Genomic DNA, 16,471 nt, shown 5'->3' on the forward strand with positions numbered 1-16,471 from the left:
AGTAAATGCGGGAGGCGAGACGGGGGGAGGATGTAAGGCATAGCCATCTGGAATAGAAAATCTCGCTCTGACCCCGGCCTGCAAACTCGGGGCTCGGGGACCGTTCGGGGCTCCTCGGCGCCGACCCCAAAACCTGCCGGGGAGGGTGACTGGGGCGACGGAGGATCTAGGTGCACCTGCGGGGGGGCAGGGCGTGGAGCGCGCTCGCCACGGTCACGGTGCGCGACCAGCTGGTGTTTTTCCCGAGGGGGGTCACCAGGGTGCGAAGTGCGGGACCTTCTCCACGGCGGTGACTTGGTGGGGGGTGAGGGGGGGAGATGATCCTAGAGGAGGCGGAGGTGTCTCACCGCCTTGCGGATCCTGGGAGGAGGGAGTGTTGGGGGAGGTGGATGGGGCGACTGTCACTCGCTCATTCACTCCATCCTTAGGCAGGGAATGGGGCTTCCCACCAGTGGGCTTCATTGAGTCATTCATTAACTCGGCAAGCTTCTAACGAGTGCCTACTGTGTGCTAGGCGCTGGGGGTTCCCAGACAACCCTTCACCTGAGGCTCCAGCATCTGATAGATAAGGTGGGTGGTCACCGCCTCAGCCTCAGGGTCCCCCTACTCAGGAGGGGCTCAGCCTGGATGGATTGGAGTTTTGGAGTGAGAAAGGAAGGGAGAAAAGTTCATTCACTCATTCGTGGATTGGACAAAGATTGGCTGAGCACCTACTATGCACAGCTCACCCTGCCAAGAGCCTAGCAGCTATTATTTCATTCATTTAACAAACAGTTACCGAGGCCCGCGCTGGGGAGAGAACATGGAAGGAGAAGGGTGGGGTGGGGACCGATAGGGCGGAGGGCGGCTGACAGCTAAAGAGAATTAGGACCCAGCCCTCCCTTGAAGAGCCCCCAGCCTGTGGGGTGGCTGTCCCGAGCAGCCCCCTGTGTGTAGGGCAGAAAGTCACTGGACACGTTGTGGAAGGGCCCTTCCGTGGCCATGGAGTGTGTTCATTCCCCAGGGGAGAAGGCAGTCTGGAACAGGTTCTAGGGTAGAAGGAAAGGGTCTTTCAGAGGCTCCTTAGGGGCGGGTGGGAATGGGGAGGAGGGTTGAGAAACACTGATCTAACATCACAGAGGAAGGCAGGCTCCCACCCATGAGGCCCATGCGTTCGCTGTCCATTCAGCAGGCATTTTCTTAAACACTTCCTATTCTTACGCACTTGCAGGGTGCCAGGCACCTAAGTCACCCAGGTGGATGAGACAGACCCAGAGACACCCCCCCACCCCCCCACCCCCACCCCCGCCTTTGCTGACACCTTGAGATAAGTTCAGGGAGAGTGAGAGGAGGGAGTGGGAGCTGATTCATGGCACACTGGGAGGGATGGGGGGAGGCTCCTGCCTCTGTGAATCTGAGCAGAGGTTTGTCACAGGGCGTGTTTGATACCCACACACGTTACTGCAGTCAGAGCCACTATGGGCAGCCTCCTCAGGGAGTTTCTCGCTGCTGGAGACCAGCCCCGCTGCCGGGCCAGGGGAGGGGGAGGGGCGCGTGGCCAGGGTCTGGACTTCTCAGGCTGTGCTGGACCTGAGCTTGACCCCTATGCCCTCTTCCTGGGAGCTCTGCAAAGCACCTGCTGAGTGGGGCAGGTGTCGGAAACTTGGGCAGGATGGCCCCCGGGGATGGCCCTCAGCAGCCATTCCCTAGCCCAGCCCTCTCCAGCAGGAAGATGTCTGTTGTGGGACACATTCCAAACCCACAGGAACCATGAATGTGCTGGAAACAAGACAGCCTCGATTCCTGCCTGGAGGCTTGAGAACGCAGGCCGCCCTGCAGCCGCCTGGGGTCCCACCACCACCTTGAAGTCTCTGCACCAGGCACACAACTGGGCTCTGGCAGGAGGTGAGGGAGTTGCCCCTGGGAAGAGAACAGAGACCTGTGTCCTGAGAGTCAAGGGATTAACCCTCTGGACCCCTACAGGGTGTCTTGACTGGGCCAGCCTTTCTCCACATCCCTTTTCTTGTATGTGATGAAGAGTCAACATTTCCCGTTGTCGAAAGAGATAGAGGTCTGGGAAGCCACTCCTGGTTGACTCATTAAACCCAGAAATGGAGTCCCTGAGTGGGAAATGGCGGCTGGAAGAGCCACTCCAAGGAGAATTAACAGAAAGGGAGAGGCAAGAAGGTCTAGCAGCAAGCACTCAATCACTGTTGGCCATTTTTATTATATAGCCGGCTGTGTTTGATTAACAAAGTCAGAACACAGAGTGAACGTCTACAGATAGGATCTGAGCCCTGCCTCGGATTTTCCCCTGCTCTGCGGGGCCTCACGCCCGCCAGCGCCTCACGCCTCCCGGGCGGGCAGGCACCCCCATGCTGTTCCCTCCTGCTGTTCCCTCCTCCCTTCCTCACCTCCCCACCCCGGCTTACCCATCACCCTCGCTAAGGAAAAAGAACTGAGGGGTGATTCAAGCAGGTGGCTCCTTCCTGCTGTCCCAAGGTCCCCACTGCGTCCCCAAGCCTGCTCCTTTGCTTACGCCTGTGTTCCCGAATTTCACCCAGCAAGGAGACAAATAGAAAGGGCCTTCTGGCTCGCACCCCGAAACACCTCCTGGTGGAAGGCAAATGTGCATTTGGTGGTATTTTGCAGCAGCTGAGTGAGGAGGCTCTAGAGGCTGCCTCTGTCTCTTTTTCTGGGTGTGGGGGGTGAGGGGGGCAGGTGACTCTGGCACATGTACTCATGTGGGGGTAGGTGGGGGGTGGAGGGAAGAGCCCAGCTCCCAGAAAATATACCCCCCCCCAGGAACTTGGGCCCCAGCTCAAAAGAAGCCGCCCGGAGGTTCAGCCTGGTTGGATTACGATGAGGATGGACGGCAGGCAGCTAGGAAAGCTCTCCCCGTGGGTATAGCGTCTCTCGGAGAGATTCGACATGCCAGGACCTGGGCCAGGCTAATGGCTGGACCCATTTTGATTCACGTTTTGATTGGAGATGAATGCGGCATCCCCCAAGTCTGAGTCATCCCAGCCAGGAGCCCTCACCCTGGCCGAGGAAGCCGCACTGGCAGGGGAAGGGCAGCGTGGAGAGGACCATGGGCCCCCGGACGGGATGCGGGAAGGACACAGGTTGGGAAGTGTGTGGTGAGAAGGAACCTCAGGAGCTTGGGGAAGAAATGCTTTTCTTTTAAGAAGTTGCCTTGGAGGCTGTGTTAGTTAATGACCGTCACAGATAACCACCCATTTCGTGGCTTAAAGCAACACAGATGTATTGTCTTCCAGTGTTTGGAGATCAGAAGTTCAAAGTGGGTCTCTGGGCTAACTTCAAGGGTTCGGCAGGGCTGTGCTCCTTCTGCGGAGGATCCATTTCTTTGCCTTTTCCAGCTTCTAGAAGCTGCCTGCATCCTTGGCCCCTGCCCCGCATCACTCCAACCTCTGCTTCCGTCATCACACTCTGACTCGGACCCTCCTCCCTCCCTCTTACAAAGCCCCCCGTGAGTACACAGGGCCCACAGACGACCCAAACCATCTGATCTTTTCCCCATCTCCACATCCTGCATTGAATCACACCAGCAAAATCTCTCGACGTGTAAGGTAACCTAGCCCCAGGTTCCGGGGATGAGGATGTGGACGTCTGGGGGACCACTATTCTGCCCACCAGAGGGGCGTGTCTCACCAGTGTCTGTTAGAGAGAGTGAGCCAGAGACCCCACCCTCGTGCCTGGCTGGTGCCCCAGGAGGGCTTCTGCCCAGAAGCCAAAATGGCAACTCGGAATTTGACAAACGCAGGCATTTTGTTGATTCCTTCCTCTGCTCCTGTGCAAGTGCACAATAGGAATAAAGATGTTTCCCCCGGCCACGAGCCACCGCCTGCTTCCCTAAAGACCATCCGAACGTTTGTCTGAAGAAAACAGAGCTGAGAGACCCAGGTGGTGGCGACATTCACCCCACGGGAAAGGACCTCTGGCTCGCACCCAGAACACCTCCGGGGAGGCAGGGAGATGCAGAGTCAGAGAGATCTGGCTTGGAGTCCCACAGGCTTAGTCTGATTTTGGCTTCGTCACGTATTATCAGGGTCCTGAGTTTCCACTTCTCAAAGCCTCAGTTTCCTCATCTGCAAAGTGGGGGAGTTAATGGTAACACCTGCCTCTGAGGGGAGGATGTGGCTCACGGAATTAAGGCTCTTACACGGGGCCTGGCACTTACTGTGCGAGTGAGGGAGGCTGAGATTGCTGCTGTTATAGCGCCATGACTGTTTAGCGTGAGCGTGCGCTCTGTCTGTCTGTCTGCAGCCCCCCCCTCCCACTTAGAAGAGGGACAGAGAGCTCTGTCCTAAGGATGAGCATAGGATGAAGGGCGGAGTCCCCTCCTGCTCCCTGCTCCTACCCCACCAAGCTGTGCATCCCCACCCGAGTCAGACCCTGACCGCAGAGCGGCCTCATGGCGGGCTGCCACTCAGAACTGCTTACGGTTTGAATTCTCATTTGTCTTTGGGAACGTGTGCTCAGCCCTCAGTCATTGCTGGTGAACATCCTCCTCCCAAGAGGACAGGAGAGCTCGCATGGGCGTGTCGGTGGATCTGCTGGCTCACACCGGGGAGTTGATCAGGCCGTTCCCCATGCAGTTTTTTCTCTCAAACCAGAGGGTTTCCACTTCTCCAGTGAATCTCCCCAAATGTAGGGCCCACAGAGCCTTCCAGAACCCCAAGGACATTGAGAGATTGGGCAAGGGGCTCCCCTCCAAAGCTCAGAGCAGCTCTTGCACCCCAGTCCCTGGGGGATCTCTCGGCGTTCGTGGCATCCTCTCTTTCTCTCCTGAGCATTGAGACTTTCTAAGGGAACCTGTCAAAATGCCCCCTCCTGGGCCTCCCTCCAGCATCTGGGTACGAAGGTCTGGGAGAGGCTGGGACGTCTGCATCTCCACTGAGCATCAGGCCAAGTCAGAACCCAGTGGCTTGGTTGCTCTTATGCTTCCATTTTTCTTTTTCTTTCTTTCTTTTTTTTTTTTCTTTACCTGGATTAAAGCCCAGGGTTGTGTTAACCACACTCTGTCTACTTCTCTCTTCATCCTGGGCCTGGGCTGGGCCATATAATTCACTGACCCCTTCCTTGCAGTCCCCATTCCCCACGCTTGTCCCCCTTTCCCTCCCTCCAGGCAGCCTCCCCGTGGGTGATATAGATCCCTACATGTACATGAGTCTTTGTAAAATATGTAATAGTGTGTGTGCTCATTTACATAAATAGCATAGTGCTATAAACTTCTGTTTCTTTTTCTACTCAGCACCATGATTCCAAGACCTAAATGTGTTGCTAAATCTACATCTAGTTTGTTGCTTCCAATTCCTGTGCCATCTACAGGGGTCCACCATCTGCATCTACCACGGCTCCCTTGTCCATCCCCCCAACCCCGCCCCGATGGACACGAGGGGACCTCTTAGCACGACCCGCAACATGGGATGCACATTCTTGTACCTTGTTCCTCTCTTACATCTGATTCCCCAGAAGTAGATCCTGAGTCAAGGATTTGAGTGCAAATAATTTTTTACCACAATGTCTGCCAAGACCCCAGTAAACCCAGATCTGAGAAATCTACCCACAGTGGGATTCCTGGGTCACAAGGCAACAGCCTCCTTCATTTCCCTCCGCATCCCTGGCAGCTTTCCCAGAGGCACCCCAGACCACATCCCCCCAGCAATGGGCTCTGAGGCTCAGACAATGCTGGGTTCAAATCCCACTGGATCAGGTCAAGAAAAGAGTCACCCTTGGCTGGTGGAAGGAGAGATGACAGACTCTCTCCCCCCCCCCCCATAGCTTATAATAATACAGCAGGTGTCCATTGCATGTCCGGCACTGGGGCAATCATGTCACTGTGTCATTCGCTTTAGTCTTCACCACAACTCAAGGAGGCGGGAGCTATTCATATCCCCATTTTACAGACGAGGAAACTGAGTCTCAGAGGCAAGACATGTTTTGCCCAGAGTCACAGTGACTGACCTTGAACCCGGGTCTCCAGATTTCAGAGCCCATGGGCTCTTCTGCTTCCCCAGCTTGGGGTGGTCAGCAAGTTGTCCCTCAAGCTGGAATCCATAGGCCCTCAGAGGTAAAATCACTATCGTCCATCATGCTCTCGAAGTGACAGACCCAACACCACAGAGAACTTTTAAAAGACCGGGTTTTCTCTGAGGGTGTCAGGCTGGGTGAGAAGTAGCGTTACTTTCCCGAAGCAGGACTTGGCGGCCTGTTGGATTTATGACCCTCACTGGGGACTGTAGAGTCCGGAGCATGTGGAGCCGTCCCCCCACACCCATTGGACTGGGAGCGAGGAGAAGTGTGCCCATTCCTCAGCTAGCAAATGCCAGGTGTGGCCCTCTGAGGACGAGTGGCACGTTTGCTTCTCCCTCTTCTCCATCCTGAACCGTCTGCTGAGACAGGATAACTTTTCACACAGGACACGGAGGCTGTAACTCACAACAGACCCCAGTGGTGAGAGAAAGAAAGGAGTTAACACGCACTGTGGGAGCTTCCGGCTGGAGGGGACGCTGGGGACGGGAAGAAGAAATTCCTCAAGAGCAGAGGGGGTGACAGCGTGTGGGTTTCACAGGAGCCCTCCGGGGCTTGCAGGGCCAGAGGAATGTCATCATCATTCTCGCCAAACAGAATGCCTGGTTCCTCTTGTCTTCGGTGGCAAAGATGCAGCAGCAGAGCTGAAGATGATGGTCGGGGTGTGAAGTGCCTAAAGGGGACGCCTGTCACTCTTGGGGGGGAGGGGGGAGGGGGGAAGGGGGTATTATGGCAGCTTTGCCTGAGGAGATGGATTCCAATTTTAGGTCAAGGTAATAGCATTCTAAATACTCTAAAATCAAATCATTTTTATTTCAAGCACAGGTATAACCTAGTTTTTCCAAACCCAATCTGTGAAACTAGCTTTCTCCAAAGGTAAATGAGTGACGAAACCATCACTTTTGAAGGAGGATTCCTGTTAGGAAAGATCTCCTCCCCAAACCCCACCCTGACTTTTCTGAACAGGTGTGTGTGTGTGTGTGTGTGTGTGTGTGTGTGTGTCCAGGGTACACATTGACACTCAGGTACTGGAAATGAGTTTCCATGTGGAATTGATGGATGTTGATGGTGCCACGTGCTTCCATGGGGACTGGGTTTGGAGGAGGGATGGTGCTTTTATAAAGCAACTAACGGCCCGGTGCACGAATTCGTGCAGGGGTGGGGTCCCGCCCGAGCCTGATAGGGCAATTGGGGGTGGGCCAGCAGCTGGGGGAGGGGAGGGGCTGTAGGAGGTTGGGGCAGGAGGTTGGGGGGGCCAATTGGGGCCCCATCCGGCGGTTGGCCTCGGCAGTGTGCGTCATAGCGACTGGTGGTTGGGTAGTTCTGGTTGCTTGGCTCTTATATATATAGATTACACTCACCACTGTTCTATAGATTGGCTTAATTCTGGAAACCTCTGTTGCTATGATTTGAGGATCTCAAACTCAAATTCCTACAGGGGCCAGAAAGTAGAGGGGTGTTAGGAAGGCAACAGGGAGTGGGGGGGGGGGGTGGCGGATGCATGCCCTGCTTAGAGGGGACAGTCATCTCTCAGCTGGAATTTGGGCCAAATGTTGCCAGATAGTCTGGGTTTCAAGAGAAACCAAGAATATGAATTTTTACATAAAATTTTTCATCTTTCAAAATCTTCTCCAAGCCAGGAAAAATATTTGTGAACCAAATTCGGCCCAGGAGCTATGGATGAATAAGCAATCTCATTCTAGCTTGGAGGGTTGGGAAGGAAGGAGTCTACGTAAGCTCATACTTTGACCTCAGTTTCTCAGAAGTGCCCTCACCATGTCGGCCTCTCCAGCAGGAAATGTACTCATTTAGCAAACACTTCTTTGAGCTCCGATGCTGCTGGGCACAGAGATTAAGAGATGAGTCAAGTACAGTTCTCTCCCTCCCCCCCCCCCCCCCCCTGCCCAGGGAGCGAGGAGTCTAATAAAAGAAGCCAGGCTTGCACACAGATAATTCTAAATATGGGTGGTAAGTGCAGTGGAGATAAATGCACTATGCAGGGGGGCAGAGGGAGCTCGATTTAGCTGGCAAAGCCAAGAAGGCTTCCTGGAAGAGCAAGCATGCCTGTCTTTGTTCACACCTGTATCCTCAAGAGGACGTTTGCTGATTCGTGAACGAATGTGGCACTGTTATCATAACTGCATTTCTTTGGACATTATCTCTTATTGGTGGCAAATGACATACTTTTCCCATTTATAAGAGCAATATCCCTCCAAGATAAATACAAATAGTAATAATAATCATTGCATACCTACTAGGTGCCAGGCACTGTATTAAGTACTCTTCATTGAATCGTCTTGATAGTTCTATGGAGTAGGTCATATGTTTATACCCATTTCTCAGATGAGGACATTAGAACACATGAAGGTTGAGTAACTTGCCCAGGCCGTGAGGCTCCAAGTCTATGCTCATAACCACCACACCAGCGCCTTTCCTCCTTGGCACTATGGGCTTTGGGGACCAGATAATTCTCTGTTGTGGGGCCTGGTCTGTGCACTGTAGGGATTTTAGAAGCATCTCTGGCCCCTATCTACTATGCCAGTAACATCCACCAGACATGACAATCAAAAATGCCTCCAGATATTGCCATGTGTCCCCTGGGGGAGAAATTGGCCCTCGTTGAGAACCACTGGTCTACGCTAAACTACCTTTACAAGCTAAATAAATGCAAAAAAATTGGGGCTAATGTACAATGAAGTTTTAAGTAAATAATAGTACAGAGGTTGCCTGGCAGCCCAGTGGGACGCCAGCTCCACGGGCCGGGGACCCTGGCTGATTCTGTGTGTGGCTGTGAATCAGCAGAGCCTACAGCAGTGCCTGGCACACGGCAGCTCTCAGCATACTTCTATAAATGAGGCGGATGCGGAGGAACTGTAACACTTAGGGATGCTGAAGGATGCCGTTGCTATTTTCACTCTTAAGTGAATGTTTTTGTCCACTGGGGCTGCTGTAACCAAATACCTGAACTGGGTGGCTCACAAACAGACATTTATTGCTTACAGTTCAGGGTGAGGAGGGGAGGTGAAGTCCAAGATCAGGCCGCCAGCCTGGTGGGGTTCTGATGAGGACTCTCTTCCTGGCTTGTAGATGATGCCCCCTTACTGGGCACTCACAGGGTGGAGGGGAAGGGCTCCGGTATCTTTTCCTCTCCTTATAAGGGCACTAATCCCATCATGAGGGCCCCACCCTCATGGCCTCATCTAAACCTAGTCACCGCCCCAAGGCCCCACCTCGAATATGGTCCCATTGGGGTTAGGGCTTCTCCCTATGAATTTGGCGGACACACTTCAGTCCACAGCAGCAAATAATTGCAGGATCAGCATTGTCAGCTGAGACTCGGGAGTCACTGAGGGTCTCTCCTCTCTTCTTCCCCCAGGCCGGAGAGGGATGTGAAGACTCAAAATGACCCTCTTACCAGGAGACAATTCTGATTACGACTACAGCGCCCTGAGCTGCACCTCCGACGCCTCCTCCCACCCGGCCTTCTTCCCGCAGAGCCAGTCACTCAAGGGCGTCTTCTACCGCCGGGCCCAGCGGCTGCGGCCTCAGGATGAGCCCCGCCAGGCTGGCCTGCCCGAGGACCGCCGGAGGCGGATCATCATCAACGTGGGTGGCATCAAGTACTCGCTGCCCTGGACCACGCTCGAGGAGTTCCCGATGACGCGGCTGGGCCAGCTCAAGGCCTGCACCAACTTTGACGACATCCTCAACGTGTGCGATGACTACGATGTCACCTGCAACGAGTTCTTCTTCGACCGCAACCCGGGGGCCTTCGGCACCATCCTGACCTTCCTGCGGGCGGGCAAGCTGCGGCTGCTGCGTGAGATGTGTGCCCTGTCCTTTCCAGGAGGAGCTGCTGTACTGGGGCATCGCCGAGGACCACCTGGACGGCTGCTGCAAACGCCGCTACCTTGCAGAAGATGGAGGAGTTTGCCGAGATGGTGGAGCGGGAGGATGAGGAAGACCCGCTGGACAGTGACAGCCAGGACAGTGAAGGCCTGGCGGAGGGTGATGGCCACCGGGGCCACTGCATGCGGAGGCTGCGTGACATGGTGGAGAGGCCGCACTCGGGGCTGCCAGGCAAGGTGTTTGCCTGCCTGTCAGTGCTCTTTGTCACCATCACCGCCGTCAATCTCTCCATCAGCACCTTGCCCAGCTTGAGGGAGGAGGAGGAGCAGGTAAGAGCCCACAACTCTATGCGGGGAGACTTGCTGCATGGGGGACGGTCACTCAGGACAGGAGACAAAGCTGTCTGCTAGGCCACCTCCTCTCAGAAGTCCACAACTTTCACAGTGTCACCTCCTCCAGGAGGCCTTCCCTGACTGCGCTGGCTGAGGACCATCCTCCCTCCTGACATTATGTCATCCACCTCCACATTCAAATAGGGGCTCCCTACCTGTCCCGGTCTAGGCCCTGTGCCCCCAGTGTCTTATAGCAGTGTCCAGCACCACAAGGCACTCCAGCGCTCTCTGTTGGATGAATGAATGAGTGAATAAGTGGATGGCATGATTTATGATTTGCTTGGCCTGAAGCACATGACACATCATCAACATTTATTTCACCGACTTAAGTCCTTTCTCAACCTTCCGAGTTCCCTTGTATAAAAATATCCCAGAAATGTAACTTCTGTGGTAAGGATGCGTGTGTGCACATGTCTTCAAATAGTGAGCGTTTCTTTGTTAAATAAGTGAATGCGTGTAAAGGGTTTACTCCAGAAGCTGGTGCAGGGCGTGCCCCATTCTCAGGGCTACCACTTAGCAGGGGAGCCAGGGGCCACTGCAGCCCTGCCTGCATCCAATCTGACAGAGACTCTTCCAGCATCCCCGTACCCTGTACCCTGTACAGGTGTGCTCTCAGCCACGTGACACATGAGAACACTGAGGCCCAGCAGCTTGCCCAGACCCAGGTCTGACCGAGTCCAAATTCCGTGTTCTTAAATGTGGAACTATGGGTTCCACATGAAGCCTGAGTCCTAAGATAGCCCACAAAGGTGGGTCATGGGCTGCACTCCCCAAAATTTTGACTTGGTCCCCAACATTTACTTATTTTTAATATATATTTTTATTGATTTCAGAGAGGAAGGGAAAGGAAGGGAGAGATAGAAACATCAGTGATGAGAAAGAATCATTGATCGGCTGCCTCCTGCACGCCCCACACTAGGGATCAAGCCCGCAACCCAGGCATGTGCCTTTGACTGAAATCGAACCCAGGACCCTTCAGTCCGTAGGCTAACACTCTATCCACTGAGCCAAACTGGCTAGGGCCCCAACATTTAAAAGTAAGGTATTTTTTCATTTAAAAATTCAGACTTCCAGCTCCTGTTAAAAATCTATATGTTGGGGCTGCTGGTCTGCCATCCCACACAGCTGCTCTCGGTGGGAACTGAGTCCCCGGGACATCTGCTCCCCAGTTCAGCCTCCTTCTGTGTGAGACCCTTGGGCCTTTGAGTCGGGACCCCTTCCCCACACATGGGGTTTCTGGGAGTAAGTTTCAAGACAGACAGAAAGGTTTAGACAGGTATAAATTGTATAGGCGTTAGAGAAGTAGGTTTGGCAGTATGAACTTAATCCAAATATCAGGCCAGCCAGCATTTATTGAGCACTGGCTGTGTACCCTGATGGAGAACTAGAACTACTCACCATGTGAGGTTTTCCACATGCATGCATTATGGAAGAAGTAGCAATACTTTTGCATTTATAACCCACAGAGGATATCTGGCACTTTTTTATATATTGAATTTTATTTTATTAGTTTTTTATTCTCTAGAGAAAGAGGAAGGGAGAGGGAGAGAGAGAAACATCGATGTGAGTGTTAAACATCAATCAGCCGCCTCCTGCACACACACACACCCCAACCAGGAATCTAGCCCACAACCCAGGCAGGTGCCCTGACCTAGAATCGCACTGACAACCTTTCAGTGCGCGGGACGACACCCGACCAACTGAGCCACGCCAGCCAGGGCTATATACGTTGAATTTTAAAAACAAGTGTTGCAACAACAGCACTCACCCAGTAAAATTAACTATTGATAGGCATAAGGGGTACTAATGAAGAGGGCAGGACTAGAGCCAGATGGCCTAAATTTCATCTGATTTCCTCCACTCTGGCTGTGTGTCTGTAGGCAGGTTACTTCACCTCTCTGTGCCTCAGTTTCCTCACTTACCAAAAAAAAAAAAAAAAAAGAAAGGGCAGAGAAAATGCTCATCATTTGAGACCTGTCTGGAAGTACGTGTACTTAGATTAGTATAGATTTTATTTCAGCTCCAACATATGTGACCCTGATTTCATCAGGAAAATACTAATAAAGCCACTGTTTTTATTCAACTTCTGAAGCTTGCTTTTTAAAAAGTAGTACTTAGCCATTCTCGTGATTCAGTGACAGTACTATTCTCTGACTTCATTTGGGGAGCAGTGGGGCTCACTGCTTCAGTTCCTCCTTGAGGACCATTTGTATGTCTATGTATCCAGGCACCACAGGGGAGGCAGGGTGGCCAGAACCCGTCTTCCAGCCTCAAGGAGCTTCAAGGCCAGTGGAGGGAGGACAGTGACACCCCTGTGACCATACATGTGAGAACAAGGAGTCTGAGACCTCAGAGCCCCCAAGTATGAGTTCATCTCTCCAGCCTCTAACGCAGTGGTTCTCAACCTTGGCTGCACATTAGAATCACCTGGGAATCTTGTTAAAATCCTGATTTCTGGGCCTCATCCTCCGGAAATTCTGTTTCTTTGCTACTAATGTTGTGCCCCCACCACAAAACAAAGAAACAGAAATTCCCGGAGGATGAGGCCCAGAAATCAGGAGTTTATAAAGTTTCCCAGGTGATTCTAATGTGCAGCCAAGGTTGAGAACCATTGCTCTAATGCAGGGGTCCTCAAACTACGGCCCTCGGGCCACATGCAAATACAAATATTGTATTTGTTCCCGTTTTGTTTTTTTACTTCAAAATAAGATATGTGCAGTATGCATAGGAATTTGTTCATAGTTGTTTTTTTAACTATAGTCCGGCCCTCCAACGGTCTGAGGGACAGTGAACTGGCCCCCTGTTTAAAAAGTTTGAGGACCCCTGCTCTAACGTATTTCTAGAGAGAGAGCTATTAGAGCAGGACTCGCAGAGCCCAGCTGTGCCCAGGGACCACAGGGTGCCCAGGCTACAGCCATCAGTGCCTTCCTCTCTGCCAAAAGGCCCCCTTGAACTTGAGGTCGCCACCATCCAGTTATATTCCAGAGAGACCAGCTGGCAGCCCGCCTGCCAGAGGCAGCAGCACGCAGGTGTGTGTGAGAGGCCGATGGAGTGTTTTCTTTGTACTGACTTATCACGACATTAAAATCCAGGAGATTTCATGGAAAACTCCAGATTTCCAGCTTTTCTCCAATGAGGCTGTCTCAAGCCGGAATTCGTGGTTCAGGGCAGCGATCAAGGGGTGGACGTGATGGCCATGCTCTCCGGCAGCCTCCACCCCAAATGGCTCAGCTCCCCCATTTCCTTTGCCCACCTGGCCTTGAGTTGCCCCCCCTCCCCCCGTCCGAACGCCATTCCAGTGCTCTTCCGTCCAGCCAGGTAACACATATGAGCTGCTCACCTGCAGCACGCCGGGCCTTTGCAAGTGAACAAACTGCCCCATCCTTGGGGTTACAGTCTGTTGGGACAGAGAGGAGGGGGCAGAGACAGACAATAAACATCATAAATAAGTAACTTAAAGGCATATTCAAAGATGGTAAGTGCTATGAATAAATGGAGCGGGATAAGGGGAATCGGGTATAGGACAAAGGGAGAGGGTGATTTCTAAACAAGGGGTCACCAAGGCCTCCCTGGGAAGGTGGTATTGAAGCAAAGAGCCGGAGGCAGGAGGGCAGAGCCATGTGGGTGTCTGCGGAAGAGGAATCCTGCTGGGGGGTGAGCCTGGGCTGGTGGAGGGGCAGTGAGGAGACCTGCGAGGCGGGAGCAGGTGAGCGAGGTGGGCAAGGGCGAGGAAGCGAGGGGTGGCAGCTGCCACGTGTGTCCTGGGAGACTTGCACTGTCCCTCTGAGCCATGGGGGCTGCTGATCAAGGAGGGCCAGGATCTGACTCCTGTGCTCAGGGTCCCTCTGGCTAAATGGATTGTAGGCCGAGGGAGCCCAGGAGGGGGTGCCCACCCTGTCCAGGTGAGAGAGGATGGTGGCTAGACCAGGGTTGGGGCCGTGGACATGGTGAGAAGTGGTTAGATTCTGGAATCATCTTAAATAAAGAGCCGACTGGATTTCCTGAGGATTACATGAGAGGTGTCAGGACAAGGCTAAGTCTCTTGTCCTGAGCAAAATGGGAAAGGTGGAACCGCTGTTTGCTAATCAGGGGAACGACAGACGGGCTGGTGAAACCAGGAGCCCAAAGAAACTAGATCCTTTTTAATTTTTATTGAATTTACTGGGGTGACATCCATTAAAAAATTATACAAGTTTCAAGTGTACAGCTCTACAAAGAAACTAGATCGTAATTGTTCTCACCACAAAAAATAATTACCGTGGGGCCTTGACTTACGAGTTTAATTCGTTCCGTGATGGAGCTCATAACTCAAATTACTCGTATGTCAAATCACTGTGACGTTCACTGCTCCAACTAGCGGTGGAGTATCTGAAGCTGGCTCGTAACCCGAATTTTTTTGAGCTTGCAACTCAAAGCAAAAAATCAGCCGAGAGACGGCTCGTATCTCAAAAAAACTCATTAGTCAGGACACTCGTAAGTCAAGGCCCCACTGTATGTGGCATGATAGAGGTGTCCACTCTATGGCAGTAACCATGTTGCAATGTGTAGATGCACCAGTCAGCACATGGACACCTTAAACTTGCAGTGCTACATGTTAATTATACTTCAACAAAAATAAATGTTAAAACAATCAGGAGCTGGTTTGGGACATGAGGAGTTTGTGACTCCCATCAAACACCCCACCCAAGAGGTGACATCAAGGAGGCAGCCCAGCCCATCTGGGTTCTGAAGTTCAGGGGTGAGGTCTGGGCTAGAGAGAGAGATGGTCAGCATCGAGATGACACCTCAAGCTCTAGCGATCGCCCAGGAGGTGTGCATAACTAGGCAGAGGCCCCAGGGCCATATGACACGGGCGGGGGGCGGGGGAGGGGTCATCCAGGTAGCACAGCGCCCTGCCCAGGGCCGAGCTCTGTCCTCCTCCTGGTGGGACCGCTGACTCTCCTGGGACTCTCCCCTCCCCCAGGGCCAGTGCTCCCAGATGTGCCACAACGTCTTCATCGTGGAGTCGGTGTGTGTGGGCTGGTTCTCGCTCGAGTTCCTCCTGCGGTTCATCCAGGCGCCCAGCAAGTTCGCCTTCCTGCGGAGCCCGCTGACCCTGATCGACCTGGTGGCCATCCTGCCCTACTACATCACCCTGCTGGTGGACGGTGCCGCCTCCGGCCGCCGCAAGCCGGGCACGGGCAACAGCTACCTGGACAAGGTGGGGCTGGTGCTGCGGGTCCTGCGCGCGCTGCGCATCCTGTACGTCATGCGCCTGGCCCGCCACTCCCTGGGGCTGCAGACGCTGGGGCTCACCGCCCGCCGCTGCACCCGGGAGTTCGGCCTCCTGCTGCTCTTCCTCTGCGTGGCCATCGCCCTCTTCGCCCCCCTCCTCTACGTCATCGAGAACGAGATGGCCGACAGCCCCGAGTTCACCAGCATCCCCGCCTGCTACTGGTGGGCGGTCATCACCATGACAACTGTGGGCTATGGAGACATGGTACCCAGGAGCACGCCTGGCCAGGTGGTGGCGCTCAGCAGCATCCTTAGCGGCATCCTCCTCATGGCCTTCCCCGTGACCTCCATCTTCCACACCTTCTCCCGCTCTTACCTGGAGCTCAAGCAGGAGCAGGAGCGGGTGATGTTCCGGAGGACCCAGTTCCTCATCAAAACCAAGTCGCAGCTGAGCGGCCTGTCCCAGGACAGTGACATCTTGTTCGGAAGTGCCTCCTCGGACACCAGAGACAAGAACTGAGCCTAGAGCCCACCACCGCCACCCCCAGGACCCCCCAGCCCTGCCTGCGGCTTGACGCTATCGCCATCACTGCAGACGCCTTCTAAGGCTCATGCCAACTCTGAACGCGGCCCTGGCCTAGGACTGACCCCGTGCACGCCCCTGGGAGGATGTTCACAACCTCCCAGAAGGGTCCCTGCCCTCCTCAGCCAGCCGAGCTGGTCCCAGCGCACAGCGTGACCGTCCCCGCCCGGCCCAGCCCTCCAGCCTGTGTCCCTCGATAAGGAGATGGCGTGTTCTTTCCACCATGTAAATAGCCCGCCCAGCAAAGACCTGCTTTACGGGTGTGCCTGGAGAAAAAATACAATCGGCCGCAGCCGCGTGTCTGTCTTCACTGTGGATCACATGCAATTAAAGCAGTGGTTCTCAACCTTGGCTGCACATTAGAATCATCGGGGAATCTTGTTAAAATCCTGATTTCTGG

General features: G+C 53.8%; 1 protein-coding gene across 1 annotated transcript; it reads left to right on the forward strand.

The window, feature by feature from the left end:
* Window positions 1–9,435: 9,435 nt before the first annotated feature.
* On the forward strand, window positions 9,436–16,377 carry KCNG1 (potassium voltage-gated channel modifier subfamily G member 1). Its single transcript, XM_023761749.1, is given in 4 exon segments — window positions 9,436–9,873; window positions 9,875–9,943; window positions 9,945–10,211; window positions 15,238–16,377. Coding segments are annotated over 4 exon segments (1,545 nt in total). The 3' UTR covers window positions 16,009–16,377.
* Window positions 16,378–16,471: the final 94 nt, after the last annotated feature.

Source organism: Myotis lucifugus, unplaced genomic scaffold, assembly GCF_000147115.1.
Source record: "Myotis lucifugus unplaced genomic scaffold, Myoluc2.0 scaffold_215, whole genome shotgun sequence".
NCBI lineage: Eukaryota > Metazoa > Chordata > Mammalia > Chiroptera > Vespertilionidae > Myotis > Myotis lucifugus.